Genomic DNA, 25,291 nt, shown 5'->3' on the forward strand with positions numbered 1-25,291 from the left:
CGAGACACAAACCCTTTCAGGTAGGGCTGATATTTCAACCATTATGTCTCATTTATGTGGCAATACCTTTTGCAGTTACTTAGGAAGATTCGGCTCATGTCCAGTCTGAAGCTGACAGGGCTAACAACTTCATTGAGCACATTCAACACATCTTCCAACAGGTCCATGATATATTGGACAGAGATAATGCTAAGTATAAGCAACACCATGATCAACATTGGGTGCCACAAAAGTTCTAGGTGGGCAATCAGTTTGGATACATTTGCAGAAGGAGTGCCTGCATGGACCCCATCACAATATTCGCCCACTCCGATATGGGCCATACACCATAACCAAGGCTATAGGGGAAAATTTCTTTGAGCTCAACATTCCACCATTCCTTGGTGTGCACCCAATGTTCAATGTAGACTGCCTTTGGCCATACTTTCCACCATTGTTGGACACATCCGACATTGTAGAACAAATCACACCAACAAAACTAAACCTAGACTCCACGGAACATGCCATAACTAATCGGATCATGGACACACAAATCAAGAACACTCACGAGTAGAAGCTCCAACTGCATCATGTTGTCAAAGCTAGCCAACTCCTGCACCAAGGCAAGTGGCTCACTGGGGACCAAGTTCAGCAAAAGTTGCCCCATCTCATGGAGGCACTCAACGCAATGGGGACCATTGCTTCCTAAGGGGGGAGGACTGATCTAGGTGGATATTAGGGGCCACCTTCCTATTCCACTTGGACCCCAAACATTGTCTCTTTTAGTTTTTGATTTTCCTTAATTGTAACACAATTTATTATTTTTGGTAGTTTTTTGGGTTCTGAACTTCGGAGTTGTTTTGAGGCCCTAAACGACCTTTTTAGGGAAAATAGAGAGATAAAAAAAGCCTTAAATCAATTCACATCAATTTTTTTGGCTATTTATTTGAGATCTTTGAAATGAGTTATTATGATAGACAAAGGAAGATTGTATACCAAACTTATGACCCTGGGAAATTGATGTACCAATTTACCCAAACAGTGCCCACAATTTTGGCGCTTCGTCTCCTAGGGTTAGGTTTTTTTTTTATTTTTAGGGTTTTCCATTGTTTCTCAATAATAAATAGGTGTTGAAGCCTCATTGTAACACAGTTTAGAGGCATGTAGCTGCCACATCTCTTCTCAGAGATAAGCTACCATCGATTGAGCTAGTTTATTTCCATTCTATTTGTAAACATATTTCAATACTTCAATTTTAATGAAATGAAGTGTTATTTCTGCTGCATTACTATATTTATGGTTATATCTGCATTTTTTTTTGCATTCTTGTTTAAGATCGGATAAAACATTAGCCAAAAAAATCAACAAGTTGAATGCAATAATCTAAAAAAAATCAACTACATCAAGCATGAATTGATTGGGATATGGACCACAACCAACTCAAAGGTGACATTGAAATAATGGAAAGTGGGAATAGAGGAAGAAGTACCCCAAACTCCCACACTTCTTTTCCATTTTCATAACTTCCTCATCCAACATGGATACCTTTAGCATTTGTATGCACAAGATAAAAAGTTATGTACCAAAATTTGATGGCAAGGATCATAAAGAAGACACAACATTAATTAATACACTTCAATTCTACTTCAAGGTATATCAAATACATCATGAGTAAGAGAAAATTGACCTTGTTTTGACACAACTAGAAAGATCATCTTGCAATTAGTTCTTATCATGGAGATCAAAACCCCAAACATCAACAAGTTATTGAGATATATTCAAAAACATTTTTTCTAAAAGATTGTAGGATATTAATGAGAATGAAGTTTTTACCAAATTCACTTTATTGCAATGGTCAAGAACAAGGATGAATATTTCCATGATTTTCATGTATTTCCCACTTGTATCGAAGACCTATGAGATGAACACTTACAAATTGAGATGTATTATAATGAAAAAAATCAAATAACTAGATATCAAGCATGTATACAAAGAATGAAAAAAACTCCTTGTCCCCAATCAGGAAAATCAAGCCCAAAATGTATTCTTCCTTATGAAATGATTTCTCCATTAGGTACAAGGAGGAGAGAAAATTCGTGTTTTAAGTGTAATGCACCAAATTGGAGTTCAAGCCATAAATGTAACGACAAAAGTTTACCTTTATTAAAAAAAAAATAATGATAACAATAAGAAAGAGTAATCATCAGATACATCTAATCGAAAAAATGATAATGACAAATTTAGCAATCAAAAAAACATGCCACAACCTTTTGTTGTTGCATTGATCAGTATTTCTAAACCCTATACTCTTAAGGTTTCTTGCTACATTAAGAAAACAAGTTAACCATGCTTATAAATAACAGCAATTTACATAAGTTGATAGCTACAAGAGTAGATACTTAATTAGATAAGTTCATTGACATAAATATTATTGTCCAAAAAATGATGAAAATGATTCAAAATGGAGTTGAAGCCTATGTTTTACATTGGTACTCAATGGAAGAGGTGTCTGATGAAACAAAGTATCCAAAATGACTTGATAAGACACCTAGGAAACATAACACCATTTTCCATGACATACCTAAATTATTTCCTTCTGAATGACTAAGAGGTTAGGTGAAAATAATACCACCTTTCCCATAAGCATAAAATATAAATTAAGCAGTTGGTTCAAGCATATTACACTGTGAGGTAATAACCTTAAGCTTGAGTACATATTTTTTAAGATTATCATGAAATACAAGTTCTCCCTTCCATTTGTTTATTAATTTCATGGTGCAACGAATTTTTCTAAGATTGATTTGAAATTACAGTATTACGAAACAAGAATGTGAGCACACTTTCTTCGGACTACTTTTCATGGCACTTAAGGCTTGTATAAAATTAATGTCATGCTTTTTGGTTTATCCAATTCCCTAACTTCCTTTTAAACAATGATGACTAACTTATTTTGTACATAGTTATTGTAGTTTGTACTTAATGTTCTTTGATGATATACTAGTTCACCAAAAAAAATATTCTTGCACCTCAACCATGTAGAGATAGTGTGGAAAGTATGAGAAGAATATAATTTCTCTGCAATCAAGTTAAAATCAATATTGGAAGGAAATAAATAGAATTTTGGGTTATGTTGTATCAATAAAAGTCAAGGGGGACCCAAAGAAGATTGTGGTAATTAATAATTGGCCTACTCCCAAATTACCACTTCATTATTGTGGATTATTAGGCCTTAGAAGTTATAAGGAAAAAAAATGTAAGAACCTATGTAGAGATTGTTGCTCCAATAATAGTGATATTGAGAAAAGATGCTTTTAAGTTGAATGATGCAACAAAATATTGTTTTAATATGATGAATACCTTGATGATTTCAACCATTAATTTGGCTACCCCAAACTTCAAAGAACCAATTGTGCTTGAATGTGATTCTTTTAACTAGAGCTATGGTTATGCAAGGAAATATTCCTAATTCCTCCAAATCTTCAATGTTAAAACTTGGAGTTCAAGGAAAATTTACATATAGTTAGGAAACCCTGAAAAGAATATCTATGAGGAGAAAATTTTTGGGTCAAAATGGATGAAAATATTTTCAAATATTCCATAAAGTAGATATTCTTATCATCAAAACAAAAAAGTGGGCAAGTAAAATCCAAGTTCTTTACTTTGAGAATCTATATAATACAAAAAAGAAAACCAAGTTATTCATGGCTTGTAAAGAAATAAGAGGGAGATATTATAGTGTGATCAACTTCATAGTCATTCCTAAATGTATCTCAAATGTTCGACCTAGGTGTGTGAAAAATATAGAAATTAGCAAGTTATTCAAAGAATATTAAAGCAAGGACACATCAAGCTCAAAATTTGCATGGGAGAATTATATAATACGATATAAGGAAAGTATATTTTTACCCAACACTTCTAAATTCAAAATCCAAATTGTAAAAGATAACCATGATTCCCCAACCATAGGCCATCTTGTATTTTTTTTAAACATACTACAATATACAACATTTATTCTTATAAAAGGGAACAAACACTGATATCAAAAAAATATGTGCTTGAATGGAACACTAATTAATGTCAAATGTTTAAATTAGTGGAACCTTAATCCACCTTCAACCCCTTCATATCCCATAACAAAAATGCATTGAATGGTATATGGAATTTATCACCGTTCTCCCTATCTTATTGGGAAAGATAGCATATTTTTTAATTGTATAATGGTTAGAAAAATATGCTAACTTCATTGAATATCATTAAAATCTAAAGCTAGTGAAATCATTGATAGATATGTGAAATATATCCATAGACTTCCAGAACTTTCCGATAGTTATGGTTTAGGATAAAAACCCACCTTTGGAATGAATTATTATACCAAAGTAAGGGAAATATTAAGTAGCACCACTTCATATCACCCCTTGATAACTGATAGATTTAAGTGGTAAGTAAATTCCTTGAAGGATATATGGCAGATTATGTGATTGATTTTTAGTCATAATGTCACAAATGACTTCATATTGTAGAATAATGGTATAAAACCACTTATTATAGGTTGAAAACATTACACAAATTAGCCCTTTATATGGTTATGCATAACCATTAATAAAATATTATGTTTTCACCAATTTGAAAGCTTCTCCAATGAAAAAATACCTAGTTTATTCTAATGAAATTCTTCATATCCTAAAGTATTATGCCACCAAGCAAGAAATCATATCACTTAAAATGCTTAATTGAAGAGAACTAATTTTCAATTTGACATAAGACACTTATATCCACTCAACTCCAACTTTACAAGAAAAAATGACTAAAAAACTAAAAAAACATAAACTTGTGTCTAAGTTTGGTGACCTTACCAAATATAAAAGAGAGGAGGAGAACGAGTCTATATATTGTTCAAGTATACAAAACAATGAGAAGTTATAAAATGTTTTCTAATTTGCATATTAAAGAAGAAATTAGATCCAATAACTTATATATATAGAATTATTCATTTTGAATGAAGTGAGACCAATATTGAAATTCTAAATTATTTTAAAATTCAAAGCCAAAATTCTCTATTCAAAATATATAAATGAATATCAAATAAAAAAACGAATCTCTGAAAAAAAACCTATATGCAAATTAAGTGAAAACATTCATCTTTATTTAAAAAAGCATTAAAAAATTATAATATATTTTAATGTAAATTAGCTATCAAACCTCCAAAGAGTTAGAACTACTTCTATATAATATAATATGATTGTGCATGAATGTGGCATACATATATATATAAAAGAATGGAACCAATTGAAGACTTATTGTCTTGGTGTCTTGTTGAGACTTATGGGATGCTCTCCTTCATTTCAGTGAAACATTGGCCAGTGCTATGACCAACCATGATTAACCTTTAACCTTTAAGAGAGAACATGTGAGAGTGGACCGACCGCAAACAAACCATGATTAACCATTAAGATAGGACATGTGATAGTGGAACGACAACAAGAGGTCCGCTCGTAATACTCATAACAAAAAGGAAAAGCGTTCAATGTGAAAGAGATGACTTTTATCTTTAGCTAATGTGATATGATTAACACTATAGATAGGATAGCAAGCTTGATGTAGAACACAAGTATTCCAATTCTCGAACCGCAGTTGGTTTGGAAGATGGTCAAGGTAACCCTCTACCGCAAAGTAGTTGCGAGGTTTGATTTTCAAGGCAGACGCCATTACCGTGAGAATTCGAAGTCTCCAGCATTTGTTGATTTGGGAAGATAGTCATGGTTTTCAAAATAGAGGAAAGATTATTGTAAGTATTCGAAGTCTCTAACATTTGATGATTTGGAAGATAGTTAAGGTTTCCAAAATAGATAGAAAGATTATTTTATAATAAGGAGAGATAAAAGAGATTTATGAAAGGTATATTATTTGCTTTATGTGGGATTTAATTTTTTTCCAGTTCTGAATTTAAATTTTATGGAGGGAATTGATAGTGGAAATCAATTGTGGGAATAAAAATTATAAAGTTCAAATTCAATTCAGCACAATTTTCATGAAAACATTTCACAATTGAATAAATGAGTCTAAGTGACAACATTTAACAATTGAGTATATCAATCTTGGTAACATCTCACAATTTGGGGGATGGTTATCAAAGTAGAGTCCATTACCACAATTATTCCAAGTCTCTAACACTAGCTGATTTGGAAGATAGTGAAGGTTCTTCAAAATAAAAGATAGATAAAAATAGATAAAAAGGGACAAACAAAAGAGAGAAAATGAGATATAGATTAATTGGTTTGTATAGGGTTTAATTATTTTATTTTTTTCCATGTTTAAATTTATTTAAAATCAACTTTAAATTATGAAAATGGATTAAAAGTACTTTACCAAATGAAGACAATTTTATAAAGAAATGCATTTTGGCTCAAAATATCTTAGAAGGCACCTTCAATACTTGAAAGTGGCAACAAAGTTCATGCCATGTTAGTAAGCGAAACAATTATCTACCCCCTTATGTTCTATGAATATTTAATAGCATCTTCCATGGATATCGAGATTTGAAGAGTGTCTTAATTGGTTCATTTTCAAATTCTTCTATTAACTTTTTGATTTGAATATAAAGAATGTTGTATAATCTAATTCCAACCATTTGCTAGGTGTCACATCTGTCCATCCAAGAATACCAAGTATACCAATTCAGTTTTAGTGAGTCTAATTTAGTTCAGTCTCTCTGGAGTCATTTATTGTTGATGTTTCCAATGTAATCTTATTTAACTCATTAGTAATAGTGACAAGAACAATTCTCTTCTCCATCTTATTTTTCATTCTTTGCCATGATATTCAGGGCACATGAGTATGAAGAGATAAGACACAAAGAAGTCTAGAAGTAGAAAAAGTCTTCGTTGTTTTGAAGAAGCTAGTTGGGTGAAGAGATAAGAGACAAAGAAGTCTAGAAGTAGAAAAAGTCTCAGTTGTTTTGAAGAAGCTAGTTGGGTGAAGCCCGTTTAGTGAAGAGGAAGAAGCTGATCATTACCTCTAGTGAAAGAGAAAGCCACTAGAAGTTTTATTATTTATTTTTATTTTTGAGTGCCCAAAGCACTCATGGTCAGATAGCAAGTGGGCTGGCCTAGACAAACTTGGAAACTCAAAAAAAGACATCTCAAAGGGTGTCATCTACAGAGGCTTAGGAGTTGCCCTCACAGCCAAAATTGGGGGATTTCCCTAAAAAAAATCAATAAATCTTGGAGTAGCAGTGTTTGAACCATGTTTTTTTAATGATGGAAATGAATTCAGCAGCAACAAAATCCTCTGAAACACCCAAAATCTTAAAGTTTGAAAACTGTAATCTGGATTTACAAAAATCTTTACCTGATTTTATCAAAATATTACCAAAATTTTTGTGATGGAAAGAAAACCAGTCTAGTTAGACTACGGCATACACAGCCTATCGAAAAATGCGCTGGCGCTGACGCTGACGACATACGCAGCAATTCTGTTGTTCTGTTGTCGTATTACGAAGCTATCCAATGTGGAGAGTAAATCCCAGTTGAGGTATCGTCGTTACATCATAGTTCAAACTCGAAGCAGCATGAAGGTGGATCTAAACCCCGCGAAGCTGTTTTGAAAAGTCTGCAGGATCTGCCACTAACATTGAAAAAGTCTTCGCGTGTTTAGCCACGAACGTTGAAAATTCCGCACGAGAAGTCGAGGCACCAAAAGTCAAGGCTCGAAACGTCGAGCAAGGCCGAGGAACGAAATGTCAAAGCCTTTCCATGGCATATTCGTAAGGCATTTTTTTTACGCCAAGTATAATAAAAAAATTTGGTTTTGTTTTTACAAAGCCTTTCCATGGCACATTCCAAGGCATTTTTTTAACGCTGCGTATAATAAAAAGTTTGGTTTTGTTGTCTGTGAAAACAATTTTCTTATTCAAGCCGATGGCAGAATGTTAAGCGTCGTTGCAATAGCAAAATCTGTGGCCAAAAGTTAAAAAGGGATCACAAGACTAAGAGCCGATTGTGACTAAACACCCTCCTTATTGTTGGGTATTTTTACATGGAGAAAAATACCAAAACCAAGATTCAAACTAAACACAGAGACAATGCTCTGTTTTTTGACTCCAGGATCTTTTATGCACAGAGAGACTTAAAAAAAATTTACTAAGGAACAGAGTATTTCACCATAAAATATTTCTATTCATTAAAACAAAAAAAAATATTCACTCTGTCTCCATATGAGAATTTACACTGCTGGAAAAATTCCCATTAACATTTACTGCTGTAAAATCTCCATTTACATTTTGCATCCAAAACAAATGCGCTCATGGATATTACTAAACCTTCAGCACATAAAACATTTTCATTTCACCTTGCATTTTCACCGTTCCATTACTAAAGTTAAAACAGAACATTACAAAGTATATTTTGAGCACTGCTGTGCATACATCTCTGGTTCTCTCTCGCTGCTGCGAACACCAGTTGTTCTTTTTCTCCCGTGTGCAACAACCACACTAACAACAAGCATATATCACTTAACTAGTAAAAAAAATGTGTTATACTACTATTTGTTTCTTTAATACATATGGTCAACGACTAAATAAATATATGCCGTATATAAAACTAAATGCATTACGTGCCCTATGTAAAAAACTTAACTATTCACCTAAGCTTATGACAATGCATTAATGAAAGGTATGGTCAACCATGCTTTTTAATTTACTTCACGCAATATTTAAGTTGATGTAGCAGTGGCGGTCAAACTCAAAGATTTAATCCACGCAAGCCTTTTAATGCACCTCGTATGCAGCTTTGATTGATCGACGGTGGAGAGCGATGGAGTAAATCCGACGGTGGAAGAAAATATCGGAAGACACTTTGTTGCAGAGCTTTACCACCCGAGAAAATTACGTTGCGTTACGTCAGGGGTGAACCACGCGTCAGCTCCATATTATATCGGAGCTCCTTGCCGGATTATTCCTTCGTCGGCAAATTGCTCCGAGAAAATTCCGGTGAACGGTTTCTGGCTTGATACATCGGCGTTGAAATTAGATTTCAACACTCCCCTTTAATTTCAACAGCTGGGCGTTCGGTCATACCGAGACACTTCCTCAAAAATTCAAAGCTCTTCTGATCCAGTGGCTTTGTCAAGATGTCTGCTACCTGTTCTTGAGTCCTGCAATGTTCTAGGACAATTTCTCCATTGTTCACCAATTCTCTGATGTAGTGAAACCTGGTATCAATGTGTTTCGTTCTCTTATGAAACACTGAATTCTTTGACAATGCAATAGCTGAGCTATTGTCACAAAAAATCACTGTCGCTTTTGCCTGCTCTTGGCCTAAGCTTCTCAACATTCTTCTCATCCACACTACTTGACATGCTGCTGCTGTAGCTGCCACATATTCAGCCTCTGATGTAGACAATGCTACAATGGACTGCTTCTTAGAAGCCCATGAGATGGCTCCTGAACCCATATTAAAAACATAACCGGAAGTGCTCTTCCGATCATCTACACTTCCAGCCCAATCGCTATCTGTGTACCCAACCAAATCTGAATGTTCTGAGGCATGATATAGAATTCCAAACATTTTGGTACCTTTGACATACCTCAAAATTCTCTTTGCTGCCTGCCAATGTGCCTCCTTCGGCCTCTCCATGAACCTGGAAATTAAACTAACAGCATACATTAAATCAGGCCTAGTTGCTGTTAAATACATAAGGCTGCCCACAATGCTTTTATACAGGCTAGGATCAAAATCCTTGCTGTTGTCCTCTCTGCTGAGTTTTAATCCCATCACTGTGGGAGTGATTGCTGCCTTGCATTCTTCCATCTTAAATCTGCTCAAAACTTGATTTACATATCTTGCTTGAGATATAAAAATTCCTTTTTCATTTTGATCTACTTCTATGCCTAAGAAGTATCTCAACAAACCCATGTCAGTCATTTCAAATTCATCCTTCATGACTGATTTAAAATTCTCAATAAGATAAATATCATTTCCAGTGAAAATAACATCATCTACATACAAGACAACAATTAAAATTTTACCATCCTTTTCCTTGATGTAGACTGTGGGTTCTCCTTCACATTTGTTAAATTCATTATCTAATAGATATGAATCTATCCTGCTGTACCATGCTCTTGGCGCTTGCTTCAGCCCATAAAGAGCTTTCTTCAATTTGCACACTTTGTGCTCTTCACCTTTCTTCTCATATCCGAGAGGGTGTTCCACATAGATCTCTTCCATTAACACTCCATTTAGGAATGCTGATTTCACATCCATTTGGTAGACTTTCCATTTGTTTTGTGCTGCTATGGACAGCACTGCTCTCACTGTTTCCATTCTTGCAACCGGTGCGAAAGTCTCCTCATAATCTCTCCCATACTGCTGCTTGTACCCTTTGACAACCAGCCTTGCCTTATGTCTTTCTATTTTGCCTTCAGCATTGCTCTTGGTCTTGTAGACCCATTTCACACCAATGACTTCTTTGCCTTTTGGTAACTCAACCAAATCCCATGTTTTGTTTCTCTCTATGGCATTCATTTCCTCATCCATAGCTTCTATCCATTTCTTATCTTTAATAGCTTCTTCAAAATGAATAGGATCATCAACATGACAATACAAGGCAAATAAGGAATTCATTCCTTCATCATAAATGTCACTTAGATTTCTAAATTTCTTACCTCGTTCACTTGGTGTGCAAGTGCTTGAAGATGCACTTGAATTTCCTCCTTGTGGTGTGCTTGGAGAAGCACTCTCATTAATCTTCAATGGTGTCCCTTGCTGTCCTTGTGTTGGCGCTGCTGTTTGGGGATGCATTTCAGCCACCTCCTCTTCATCTTCATCATGAGACAAACAGTTCTTGACATTCACTGTTTTCTCTATGCTTCCATCCCAAGCTTTTTCCTCAATGAATTGAACATCCCTGCTTACAAAGAACTTCTTGGTAGATGAGATGTACAGCCTGTAGGCTTTGGATTCATCACTGTATCCAATGAAGATGCATTTCTCCCCTTTGCTGTCCAACTTCCTCCTTAGCTGATCTGGTATGTGTGCATAGGCCACACACCCAAAAACTCTCATGTGGATGACTCCTTGCTTTCTCCTACTCCATGCCTCTTCTGGCACTTTGTTCATGACTGCTTTTGTAGGACACCTGTTCAATATATAAACTGCACAATGTACAACTTCAGCCCAATACTCATTTGGCAAATGCTTTGCCTTCAACATGCTCCTTGCCATCTCCATGATGGTTATGTTCTTCCTTTCAGCAACTCCATTTTGCTGTGGAGTGTACCTTGCTGTAAATTGTTTGTGAATTCCATTTTCTCTACAAAACTTTAGGAATTCATTTGAGATATACTCACCTCCTCTATTAGTTCTCAATACTTTTATGTGCAACCCACTTTGGTTCTCCACAAGTGCTTTGAAATTTTGGAATTTCTCAAAGACTTCACTTTTGTTCTTGAGGAAATATATCCAAGTCTTTCTTGTAAAATCATCAATGAATGTCAAGAAATATAGGCTGCCAGCTAATGATGGAGCTTGCATTGGTCCACACAAATCTGAGTGGATAATCTCTAAGGGTGTCTTTGCCCTTATGCTTTTCCCTGATGGAAAACTTTCTCTATGTTGTTTGCCCAATATACAACCTTCACAAAGGCTGTCCGGCTTCTCTATCAATGGTAATCCCTTTACCATTCCTTTTCTGCTCAATAAATTTAGACCTCCAAAATTTAGATGCCCGAATCTCAAGTGCCATAACCAGTTCTCATCCTTTGGCACGCTTTGGAAGGCCTCTTGGGTGACTGCTGCCATTTCCTTCTTGTTCTTCAAGTCTTCCCTGATCCGGAGAGGGAACATCCTGTTCCTTGTCATCTTCACTTCAGCAATGCATCTTTTGCTGGGTGGTATGTCCATGATGGTGCACACATCATTTACAAAGTAAACATTGTAACCCTTTTGGACAAGCTGTCCAACACTCAAGAGGTTACATCTCATTCCGAGGACATAGTAGACATCTGCTATGGTTTTCCTTTCTCCTTGTTTTGTAAATATTTTTATCTCCCCTTTTCCCATAACAGACACTTTACAATCAGTTCCTAGTGTGACCTCTGATTTCAAATTCTGATTTAAGGCTGAAAAGAGGGCTATATTCCCTATCATATGGTTGATGCAACCTGAGTCTAAAAACCATATGTCCTCACTATGTGTTTCAGCCATGTTACAAGCTAACAGGACATTTTCTTGACTGTTGTTTTCTCTTGTAACATTTGCATTTTGTCTGCTGTTCTTATCATGTTGTTTCTTTCTACAATCACTAGCATAATGTCCATACTTTTTGCAATAATAGCATTGAACATTAGATTTATCATACCTTTGTCCTTGAGCCTGATACTGATCTCTTTGTTGGCTGCTGCCTTGACCTTGGTTCTGATTTGGATTGCTGCCTCTTCCTTGTGCATTTGATGGGCTGTTCCTTCCACCTCTGTTCTGGCTTCTGCCTCTTCCTCTTCTGTTTCCTCTTCCTTGACCTCTTCCTCTTCCAAAGGACATCTGGGTCTTGAAGGCTTGCTCAAGAGATGAGTTTTCATTCCTACTCAACCTCTGCTCATGTGTTATCAGTGATGCATGTAGCTCATCAACTGAATAGTTTGAGAGATCCTTTGTCTCTTCAATGGTGGTGACTATGGCATCGAACCTTGAGGGTAAGACCCTCAATATTTTCTCCACTATTCTTCTATCTTCAATTGTTTCTCCATGAGTTCTCATTTGTGTGATTACACCAATCACATGAGTGAAGAATGATTCAATGTTGTCTGACTCCTTCATGTTCAAGTTTTCAAAATCCTTTCTCAGCAATTGTAGTTTTGCTGTCTTCACTCTCTCCATGCCTTGATAGACTGTCTTGAGGGTTTGCCATGCTTCATTTGATGTTTTAGCTGCTGCTATCCTTGGAAATATACTCTGGTCTACTGCTAGATGCAACAATAAAATGGTCTTTGCATCCTTCTTCCTATTGCTCTTCAGGAGATCTCTCTCTCCCTGAGTTAATGCATTGAACTCAGTTTCATCTGCTGGTTCTTCAAAACCATCTTCAACTATTTCCCATAAATCTTGAGAGGCAAACAGGGCTCTCATAGTTATTGACCAGTAGTCATAGTTCTTCCCATTAAACTGTGGGAGCTGGGTGTTAAACATACCCATACCAGTGCTTGTGCTAGCCATTCCTTGACTGTGTATGTTTAAAAACAACTGACTGTTTCTTCAGCAACACAAAAAAAAACCTTTGAAATACCTGAATCCTTTGATGTCTGAGTCTTTTGTCTGCCTGAGAAGTTTTGCTGCAGCTACAAACTTCTCCCTTCAGCGTCTTTAACTTCTTTAAAGAGCCTGAGCCTGCTCTGATACCACTGTTGGGTATTTTACATGGAGAAAAATACCAAAACCAAGATTCAAACTAAACACAGAGACAATGCTCTGTTCTTTGACTCAAGGATCTTTTATGCACAGAGAGACTTAAAATTTTTTTACTGAGGAACAGAGTATTTCACCATAAAATATTTCTATTCATTAAAACAAAAAAAATATTCACTCTGTCTCCATATGAGAATTTACACTGCTGGAAAAATTCCCATTAACATTTATTGCTGTAAAATCTCCATTTACATTTACTGATGTAAAACTCTTTTTACAGGCTGCTGTAAAACAAAAACAAATTACATTTGCATCCAAAACAAATGCGCTCATGGATATTACTAAACCTTCAGCACATAAAACATTTTCATTTCACCTTGCATTTTCACCGTTCCATTACAAAAGTCAAAACAGAACATTACAAAGTATATTTTGAGCACTGTTGTGCATACATCTCTGGTTCTCTCTCGCTGCTGCGAACACCAGTTGTTCTTTTTCTCCCGTGTGCAACAACCACACTAACAACAAGCATATATCACTTAACTAGTAAAAAAAATGTGTTATACTACTATTTGTTTCTTTAATACATATGGTCAACGACTAAATAAATATATGTCGTATATAAAACTAAATGCTTTACGTGCCCTATGTAAAAAAATTAACTATTCACCTAAGCTTATGACAATGCATTAATGAAAGGTATGGTCAACCATGCTTTTTAATTTACTTCACGCAATATTTAAGTTGATGCAGCAGTGGCGGTCAAACTCAAAGATTTAATCCACGCAAGCCTTTTAATGCACCTCGTATGTAGCTTTGATTGATCGATGGTGGAGAGCGATGGAGTAAATCCGACGGTGGAAAAAAATATCGGAAGACACTTTGTTGCAGAGCTTTACCACCCGAGAAAATTACGTTGCGTTACGTCAGGGGTGAACCACGCGTCAGCTCCATATTATATCGGAGCTCCTTGCCGGATTATTCCTTCGTCGGCAAATTGCTCTGAGAAAATTCCGGTGAACGGTTTCTGGCTTGATACATCGGCATTGAAATTAGATTTCAACACTTATATACCCTTATTCGTTTTACCTTCAAAAGTTTTTTCTTTAAAAGAGGTTTATTGAAAAGGGAACCAAGCTTTATTGATAAATTTAGAGTTTTATCAGAAAACTAGAAGGCACAATCAGTGTAAAATGGGAAAAGACAATGAGATTTATTGATAAATTTATAGTTTTATCACAAAATTAAAAGGCACAATCAATGTAAAATAGGAAAAGACAATGAGATTTTTCAAAAAGGAGTTTTATTTTATTATTAAAGGATCTGAAAAATATTTTGTAAGGATATTTTTTAAGCATTTGTGAAAGCGTAGTCTGTGTAGAAAATTTGTAAAAATGTTTATTTTTTCCTTCTAGTTAGGGTATAAGCACAACCACACACAACTACTATGAGTGTAAGTCCATTTGCTTGTTAAGCCAAAGTGAGCTATCACCAAAAAACTGGAAAAGCCAAAAAGCTAAGAAAGTCGAAGCAACATCTGAAGATGCATGAAGCTTTTTCGAAAGAATTGGAAGTGAAGAAGCAAAAGAACCTCTTAGTATTAAAATGCATAAAAGAATGCATATATGACAACATTCTACCCTTAATTGCATATGCAATGACATCCAAGGAGGCTTGGGACACACTTGAGAAAATTTTTATTGTAACCTAGAGTAATTCACTTGAAAATGAAGAGTTTGTTGAATCCCACTATGCACACCCACAAGTAGATGAAAATTTGGTGAATCTAGCAAGATAGCTTGTTGATGACAATGAAGCGTAGATTGAACCAACCAATGTTACGGTAAATCTAACAATTCAATTTGTTGATGTTAAGTTTGATGAAGACTTTTTGCCTAATGATGAATGGTTGCAGATGATGCAAGAGAAACATCATATGATGATATTGGGTGAGTGAAGCCCACTTGAGTTTGAAAACCAAGGGGAAGACAACTTATTTATAACAACACATGTTAGTTAAGAAGTCCAATAACAATTAAATTTCCTTGGAGCATGGCTTGCAACACCATGACTTGATAAAGTCTGACTAGAAGCTTCACAAATGAATGTTGAAGATTGATTGCATGAGGAAGACATCAATGAAATTTTCAAATATTGGAGTTTTGAAGAGATAAAATTTTATTTTCACTTTATGTTGAAGAAGATTGATATGAAAAACTAACTACAAAAGATTACAAGTGGCACCCGTCACCATACAAACATATTTTTAAAGAAAAAATGATATTCATACACACTTTAGAACAATCAAAGACTTGCACTAGAAAATGAAGAAAATGATGTTTGAACCATACAAGAAAAAGAAAAAGTTGAAGCAATTTAGAGGCTATAGCATCTATAAGAAAACAAAAAAGAAAAGAAAATCCACATGATCTCAAATTTTTAAATTGTGACCAACAAACATTTTAGTTTAATTTTTTGTGGTTGAAATTAAGAGGGAGTGTTAGAGAATCTAATTCCAACCACTTGCTAGGTGTGACATGTGTATATCCAAGTGTCCTAATTCAATTTCAATTAGTCCATTTTAATTTAACCTTACTTCAATCTTTTTTTAATAATGTCTTCAATATAATTTTTTTTAACTCATTGTCTAGATTCCAAGGCACTATTGACATGACCACAATTTGTATTTATCCTTTTTTTAACTAAAACGGTTAATATATTTATAGATCAACGGTTGGGCCGTAGCCTAATCAATCGACATTACATGGAGGCTTGAGTTCACTAATCCTTTCTACGCCTAACAATATTTCCTTCTTAGTTTTGAGACTTGAAGGAACTTCGCATCAGCAAAACTAGTTTACAAAGTGGTGGCCTTAAGACATAAAAGGGTGCGATTTGCGATCCCCGAATAATCGCATCGGAGAAGAGCTGTCGGCGATGTCGGAACAAAGACCAATTCTTTTAGCGATGTGATCGGCCTCCAATGGTTAAGGCCCCTAAATACTTATCGGGACTTTTAAAACCCTCTCATTAAACTTCGTTACCCCTTAGCCACGAATATTTAACCTTTTCCTTTCTTAACATTGGTTATATATAAATAACACGTAAAAACCTTCCATCGGTGCTAATTCCTTATAAACCATTATAAAGGAAATATCCACAAAATAATCCTTTCCGCCTTAGTACGGTCTTGACACGCTTTCTGAGGTTCCACCTTTATCGCAATCGGGTATCGGCTCCTCCATGGCTCACTTTACAACACGCCTCCTTCACATTCGATATGCGATTAAGCTGTCAGACTTCAAACTTTATAAACTCGCGCACATAAAAACATCAGGTCCGCACCCATCGGCGCTTCGCATTATCATGTTTCGCAACCATACCCCGATCCCTGATCGACCAACTTTCATATTAAACCTCCGTCATTGATCTACTCTTATTATATCTGATGATTCTCATTTGTTTCGGGTTGACAGCACACACAGGGGTTAATCGCCCGATAAAGCAGTTTCCCCTCACTCCTCCACTGCTACGTGTCTGGAGCCAAGCCCTCGATACCACTTACCACTGCTTTGCCGCCCGAAATGCCACTCGAGGTTAAAAAACCGCCTTTTCGCTATGTTAACTTCTATGCTCTTTCACATGCGATGACCCTTAATCTGCTCCATCGGTCAGTTCCATCCTTTGTTGTTGAATCTGGACCGTTGATCATTAAGATGCAATGGTAACTTGGGGAAAATTTTGATTGGCACAGTGCTGTTGAGCTATGGTATGGCAATCCATATGGGCTCTTTTGAGTTTTTTTTGAAAAACCCTTGAGTCAGACAGCATCCCTCATTGGCTTTGATATCTGCCTCCTTGTTTGAGCTACGAAGGATGTGAAAGGAGGAAGAGGTAAAAAAACCAGCAGGCCCCGCAACCTCTGGAGAGTATTGTTGAGAGCCGGATTGCTAAAGTGCTCCTCTGAGTTTAATGTCTTTATCAAGAGCTCTGAGTCCCTGAAGACCTGAAGAGCTTTGTGTCCATGCTCCTGTGCGATCTGGCAGCCTTTAAGAAGCCCGAGAATTTCGGCCTGATTGTTTGTGCTCTGTCCTAGTCCCCAGCTGTAGCTATCTATTCGGGAGCCATCCTGAGAGTAGACCACTCCACCTGCACCAGAGATCCCTGGATTGCCTTTAGAGGCACCATCGAAGAAAACGGTTACCTTTCCCTGCTTCCTCCACCAGGTTTGGAACTCTGCATCCAATGTTCTGATGCACCAAGCAGGATTGAATGTGGGGCGAGCAGGTACTTTCTTGTTGACCCGAACGAGAAGGGTTCCCAACCAGCTTTGTTCTTCAGTTATGAGGGTATCATCTAACTTGCTGGAGTAGTTCCCTAGAGCTTCCATTAAGGGCGCCTTAGCTCTGGCAACCATTGACAAGGGAGAGGACATTACATTGTTGAATATCTAGTTATTTCGGCCGAGCCAGAGCTTCCAGCAAATGAACTTGGGAATGGAGTGCCAGATCCAATTCCATAGTGATTGTGCACTAAGAGTCCTATGGTACCTTGTAGTCGAGGTGGAGAAGAGTTCCATGACTGTACACTGGAGAGGGGCGGATGCATCGAGACCGTGGGGGACGAGAGCCCATACCGATTGGGAAAAGGCACAGCTTACAAAGAGGTGGTCCACGTTTTCAGATGCCGATCTACACAAAATGCACCAATGCGGCCCTATAATGCCTCTGTGGGAAAGATTTTCACCTGTCAACACTTTCCTGTGAATAAGTAACCAAGTGAAAAAATTCACCTTGGGGATACCATATGTGTCCCATGTGCGCTACCAGATGGAAGGGTTGAGAACTTGATTTTGTGTGGATTGCAAGGCTGCAAAGCCAAGCGCAGGGGTGTAGACTCCTGTCTTCCCCCATCTCCAAAGATCCGATGTATGTAAGTTAACTAGTGCCGAGCCCTTTAGCTTATCCAAGAGAAGGTGCTTTTGGTGAAGTAAATGTGCTAGCAGGTTAGGGAAGACCCAATCTTCCTAGTTCCCCTGACTGTCCCAAGCAGAAATGTCGGCAAGACTGTGCAAGCCATGTTGGGAGAGCCAGTAACGGAGATCAACTAACTCCATTGTGTGTTCGAGGGGGGAATTGCGCATGATTTTATCTTGCCATATCATAATATTTGCTCCATTTCCAGGCACCCTATAAAGCTGGTTTTGGAAGGTGGCAAGCCCTTTTTTGCATAGGTTCCAAAGTGGCGTGCCTTTGGGAACATTGTCCGCTTGGAGGTTTCTCAATGAGGCTCCTTTGAAGTATTTATTCCGGAGTAGTTGGCTGACTGGATGGTGTTTATTAGAGTAGAGCTGCCAAAGGATTTTTCCACCTAAGGCAATGTTGGCCAAGCCATGGTCTCTAATCTGGAGACCTCCTTCCAGCTTTGGCCTTTTCACTGTGTCCCGACTAACTAAGTGAAATTTCTTCTTGTTTCCTTTGCCTCCCTGCCATAGGAAGTTTCTGAGCAGCTATGAAATCTGATCCGTGATTGTCTTTGGAGCCAGGAGGAAGGAGGCCTGATAGATAGGGAGAGAGGAAAGGACAGACATTATGAGGATTAGCTATCCAGCGTAGTTGAGCCACTGCCCACCCCAAGCAGCTATCTTGGTTTTGATCTTGCTGATAGCTTCAGTCCAGAGTGAGGCTCGGTTAGCCCCCAAAGTTAAAGGCAGTCCTAGGTATTGTATTTTGTCCTAGGAGGCATAGCCCGGAAAGTCCAAGATTCTAGCAATTCAGAGTATGGTTTGCTCCTCTGTATTCCAACTGTACACTACACTTTTTCTTTTATTAATAAGTTCTCCTCAAATGATACAGAAGCTTTGCAGGGTCCCATTGAATTCCTTTGCTATTCGTGAGGAAGCTCCTCCCAATAGTAGAGAATCATTTACGAACAAGGCATGGTTGATTGGTTCTAATCTAGTCGTTGGTTAGATGCCCGGGAGAGTACCTTTATTTCTTTCCGCTATCAGTTTACTGCTCAAGGTGTCTGCGATTATTATGTACAGAAAGGGAGATAACGGGCATCCTTGCCTTATCCCCCTTGAAGCTTGGAAATAAGAGGCAGGTCGGCCATTTACCAGCGGGGCGATCCAAGGTTTGTTAGTGCAGGCCTTGATTAGGTTCACAAAAGCTGGGCTGAATCCAAAGAAGAGGAGAACTTTGTAAAGAAATGAAAGTTTTACCCGATCAAAGGCATTGGTCATATCCAACTTGATCAACATCCCTTGCTCCTTCCTCTGATGACTGGAATGCATGGATCCCTGAACAAGTATCACACTATCCAAAATATGTCTTCCTGCTACGAACCCTCCTTTACTGGGAGAAATGAGCTTACTTAGTAGAGGTTTAATTCTGTTTGCGAGCAATTTAGCAAGAATTTGGTAAGAGACATTACATAACGAAATGGGTCTAAATCTGTCAAAGGTAGCCGTTTTCACTTCTTTGTGTATTAAGGCAAGAAATGTGGATTTGGTGCTGCCTCCCACTTTTTCCTTTTTCTGAAAAGCCTTTGTCATTCTTAGTAGGTCAGATTTGATGATTGTCTAACAAGCTCTATAGAAGTGTGCTGAGAAACCATCTGGACTTGGGGCTTTGTCAGGGTCCATGTCCCAAATTACATCACTGATTTCTTTCTCAGTGAAGGGCTTCATAAGATTTGAGTTATTCTCCTCATTAACCAAGGAAGGGATCTGGGAGAGGAAGTCATTGGAGATCGCCTCGTCTCCTGTTCCATCCTCTATATATAACCGCTGAAAGTGAGTTTTAGCAGTGTCTTTAACTTGGGCAAAACCTTTGGCGACTGTCCCATCTATTGAGATGATTTTTGAGATGTGATTCCGGAGAGGCAGGCTCTGAATTTCCTGTGGAATAAGGCTGTGCTTCGGTCACCTGCTTTCAACCATAGGCTTCGGGACTTAAGTCTCCAAAATTCTTCTTCTTTTCTGAAAGAACTGAAAGAAGCAAGTTGGGCAACTTGTTCTTTCTCCAATTCATGTGTGGTTATGTCTTTGCCCTCAATCTCCAACTGTAAATCTGCTAACTGTTGGACAATTTCTTTTCTATATGTGGTGAAGGTGTTGGGAAGCATTTTGACCCACTCTTTCAGAGTTGCTTTGGTTGCTTTTAGTTTTTGCTCCCATGCATAACTAAGTGACCCAGTGACCATGATAGACCAAGCCTTGGCAACAACTTCCATAAACCCTTCCTGATCTATCCACAAAGCGCTGAAGTGGAACGGTATACGCCCGAGGTTTTCTTCCTCATCCAGTTGTAAGAGGATGGGTTTATGGTCCGAGGTGAGCTTTGGTAGGATTCTCGATGATACTATTCTCGTATCCATCAAAAGAGTGCTCTGCACTAGGAATCTGTCGAGCCGGGCTGAGATGTGTGCTGCCCCTGTTCTGTTGTTGGTCCAAGTGTATTTCCCCTTCTTGGGTTTAAGATCAAGAAGATCCCACTGCTGAATTATGTCCTCCAGAAGGGGTAGCAATGGATCTCTACTATTATTACCCCCTCTTTTTTCTTCTAGGTCAAGAATGATGTTTAGATCTCCTGCTATTACAATGTTCATGGGAGAATAGCTGTCTACAAAATCGAGAAGTGTTTGCCAACACTCTTTTTTCTTAAGGTAAAGAATATGAACATAAAGATTAAACAGGGCGAGAGTGAGCTTACTTGCTTTATGTCGAAGCTCGGTGTAAATCCAATGTTGAGTCTTGAAGGAATTCTCCAGCTGGAACAATTTCTCCATCCAGACTGTGGCAAGTCCTCGTGAGGTTCCCCTTGCACTTACGGCCATCTCAGCTTTGGTCTTCCAGTTTGTTCTGCTTAAATCTAGAAGGGCTTCCCCATCAGTTTTTGTCTCTTGGAGCATGAGGATCTCTGGGGTTTCTATTTTCATGAGATCTTTAACAACTACAGCCTTCATGGGGTTCCCCAAGCCTCTACAGTTCCAAGAGACTATACGCATTATTTATTTGGGGTAGTGGAGGAGAGGCCTCCCTTTGGTGGCCATGCTCTGGTATTTTGACTTATGGACATTTCTAGAGTGGACTAACTTCCTTGCATTTTTTTCCTCTCTGCTTCTTCCTCTCTTGCTTCCTTGAGGGATTTCCTCCCTGCTCGCTTTGAGGGCCTTTCAAATGTCTCCTCTTCCGATGAGCCTGTCAATTCTGAGGGCTTCTTTCTTATCATGTCTGCATAAGAGGATGGCGAAGAGCCTCTTTCTGGGGAGTCGGTTTGGGCAGGGGAAACCCCTGTGTTTCCTTCCTCGATTAATGGGGGATTGGCCTGTTGTTCTGCGTCACTTTCTATAACAGGGGATTCTTCCTGTGTGCTGAGAGCTGCGAAGGAATTTGAGGGAAGGTCTATTCTAGGGGGTACTGCCCCTTCCGGCTGTAGCTCTGTGGATGGCACAATGGGTCCCGCTTGAGCCCCTTTCCCTCTCGGTTTGCTGTGCTGCTTTGATGAGGCCGTCTTCTGCACTGTTGTCCATTGATCTCCTTTCATTTTCTCTGCTTCTTCCTCGATTTTCTTTTTACAGTTTCTTGCAAAGTGCCCGTATCCATGGCAATGCCTGCACTTGAAAGGCAGTTGCTCATAATCCAGTTCTTGCACGTGAGACCATTCTGCCACTATTAGTTTTATGGCTTCTGGAAGCCCAACTTCCAGATCAACCTCGACACAAATTCTGGCACAAGAGTATTGTCCATTCTTGTCTGCGCTGTCAATGTATTTTCCAAGGGTGTTTCCGATGGTTTCTAAAGTCTTCAGACTCCAACAGTGCAAGGGTAAATGAGAGAGGCGCACCGAGACAGGGACAACCGAGGGCACATCTTGGGCTGGATCAAAGTCTGGTGTCCATTTGTTTAGGTAGAGACCTTCGGGACCCATGAAGTATAACCCGTTTCTGAAGATGAGGTTCCTATCTTCAATACAGTGAAAAATGAAAACGAAATAACTCTTATCGACGAAGCGGCATTTTATTCCTTCTGAAACGAGCGGTCTCTAGTTGCATTGCGCCCATGATTCGATGGCTCTTGGTGATGGCCATAACCCAGTGAATTGGCCAATAAGTCCTCTTTCTGCAATATTCAGGACAGCGCGACAGGGTTCTTCAGCGGGAAAGGCGAGTTGGGATTGCTCCCATCTTCTTGACAAACTTCTGCTGGGAGGCTGAAATTGGGCGCTTGCTGCAGTCGCCCACCAGCTGCTTGAAGGCTAGAAGCTCAGGAGGGAGGGAGGAAGGAGGCTCAGAACCTCCCTCTGAAGCCATGGCTGTGAGGAGGGTTCGCAGGGGGCCGCTGGCAGAGGTAGCAGCGGAGCGCGGAAAAAACTGCTTTGATTTCTGAAGATCGCTAGGCAGTTATTAGCGTTGTCAAGATTCTGAAGGAGAATACGAACTTCTTCGACCACTTGAATTACGATAAAGTGTTCCCGAGGGCAACTGCACAGCGATTAGTTTCACTGTCCATCGTTACATTTAATGCGATTAGTTTCACTGTCCATCGCTACATTTAATATGTTAGAAGGTTAAAAACAGAGTGCGTCGAGAGGAATTTCGTCGGCAGCCATAGATGGTTGGAGTATACCCTCCCAAGTTCTCTTCATGCTTTGTGTGTCAGGGAAAGCCCTTGATTGCTCATGGAGTCGTATTGTATAGTTCAGTCTGATGACAATGTGTGATTTCGCAATGTGCGATCCTCTTTGTATTGAATATCACGACAATGTGTTATTCTGTTTGTATTCAATTCGAGTAGACACGTGGAATTTTAAAATTACAAAAATAAATATTTAAATAATAAATAGATTTCCTAAGGAAAAATATATTCCCGCCATTCCGTCAGACGACTACTAGAATGTCGTCAAAATTTAATCTCAAAGCTTTAATTCCTGAAAGAAAATAAATAGCCCTGAAACATAACCCTAGTTGACCACTAGAATGTCGTCAAAACTTAATCTCAAAACTTCAATCCCTGAGAGAAAATAAATAGCCCTGAAACATAACCCTAGATCACTGAAACATAACCCTAGATCGCGATGAAAATTAATGGCCTATGCAAGCCTCTGGATGGACAACTCCTCACGTTATAGTTGTGCCGAAAACTACCACCAGAGCCCTTTATCAAGGCGAAAAAATAAAAGCAGTGCAAGAAATTGATGGTGGAAAAACTTCAAGAAATATCGATGGATCCGTGTACAAAAAGGGTTTGACTGAGGAGATGAGTCTCCATCAACAGACAAAGATAGAAAAGAAAGGGACTGACAACCACTATATCCCTTATGCTTCTTGCACAGGCGATGGTTGACCCGTATCCTCGAAAGCTATCTTCACTGGAATCGAACGAGTGGTAATAATTTCCCGCAAAATACAAAACAGCATATCTCCGCAGGGAGGAAAGAAATCGAATGAAAACTGCAGCACATCTTTTTCTTTACCGGCACAAATTCAGAAAGCTAGATAGAGAGACAAATCGATGTGGATAAGATAGACCTTTATTATTAAACTTATCCAGAACCTAGGTCGTGTGGGATGAGAGATGCATGTGCATGCAAGTTTTCTATTTTATATATAAGAAGATGAATATCGATACATATATCCATCCATCAAGATCCCATACCCCATACTTACATCCTGTCATAAGGATGTTCACTTTATGCGATGCTCATGGCGGTGGGTGTGTGCTTTTCTTCAGCTTTCCCGAAGATGCCACGTGGAAGTAGACAGCAAATTTCTTCGTTTCTGTGGCACGCCGCATGTCCCGTCTTGTCTAGCCATGGCAAATTATTGTACGGAATTTACCCGCGTCCAACTCTGAATCGAAACCCTATCTTGATTCCCTGATTTCTAATTTTAATACACAAGAGGAGTTGCAAAGCCGTTGACTTTATTGGGAAGGAGAGGAACTGATGCCAACATACTCTTGCAAAGGTATTGCATTTATTGGGAATGACAGGAACTAATTCCAACATAAAGCTAGAAAGTTCTTGCTTGTTGTTTGTCTAATTTTTCTCTCTTGATTGAAATGAGAGGCAGCAAAGTGTCGAGCTCCAAAATCCAATGTGTTTAATGTTGCGGCGGGTGGAGAGCAAGGAGCACGTTAACGTAATGTTGGAGTACACGTCTTGGTCGTGTTGATTTCGGTGCTCAAGCGCACAGCCTTCAAATATGTTGTAAAAGGCCGGTATTTTTATGTCCATGGCTGATTTCTCGAATATTTGGGAATCTAATAGATATGTGGCCGTCTGACAGCTACTATATTTTTCTGATTCTTGAATATTTGGAAAATCAACAATCTAGATAAGCTCAAGGGTAAAAGGTTCAAGCATAGAGTAAAGACTAGCAAGTTAGATCATTCATGTGTCCCCCAAGTCATACACAATGCCTCTCGGTAGTGCATAGACCCTAGTTTAGCATAGCTATAAAATAAAATAAATATCGATCAGGTGGGTGATAATAATAGTGGTAACCATGAAATGGAAAATAATTGATTAGATTTTAAAAACAAATATGACAAAGACATTTGGTAAAGAATTAAATATATAAAATAAAAACTTACAATATCTATAATTATGTGATTATATAACACAATTTTAATATAGATAAGAAATAAGTAGCACAATAATTTAAATAATGAGATACTTCTAAATCAAGTATTTTTAATAACAACTAAATGATTTCTATAATTTCTATAAAACAAAGTGTATGTGTAGCCTTTTCATTATTTGGTTGACTTATTATAAATATATTTATATATTGTAAGTACATTTAGCCTCATAAATATCTTTCTTGGGATCAAAACACATTTTTTTTTTCAATTGGTAGACCATTTCAATTCCTATTGAAAACACAAAGCATATTAACAAGAATGTGGACTT

At 38.1% G+C, this 25,291-nt stretch overlaps 1 protein-coding gene across 1 annotated transcript; it reads right to left on the reverse strand.

Annotated features, from left to right (window-relative positions):
- Positions 1-20,222: 20,222 nt before the first annotated feature.
- LOC149180928 (uncharacterized) lies at positions 20,223-21,383 on the reverse strand. Its single transcript, XM_089414035.1, has one exon. The coding sequence runs from the start codon at positions 21,381-21,383 to the stop codon at positions 20,223-20,225; it is 1,161 nt and encodes a 386-aa protein (XP_089270161.1).
- Positions 21,384-25,291: the final 3,908 nt, after the last annotated feature.

This window comes from Pinus tabuliformis, chromosome 3_2 (assembly GCF_031772625.1).
Source record: "Pinus tabuliformis cultivar Carrire ecotype Pingquan chromosome 3_2, CPIR1, whole genome shotgun sequence".
Lineage (NCBI taxonomy): Eukaryota > Viridiplantae > Streptophyta > Pinopsida > Pinales > Pinaceae > Pinus > Pinus tabuliformis.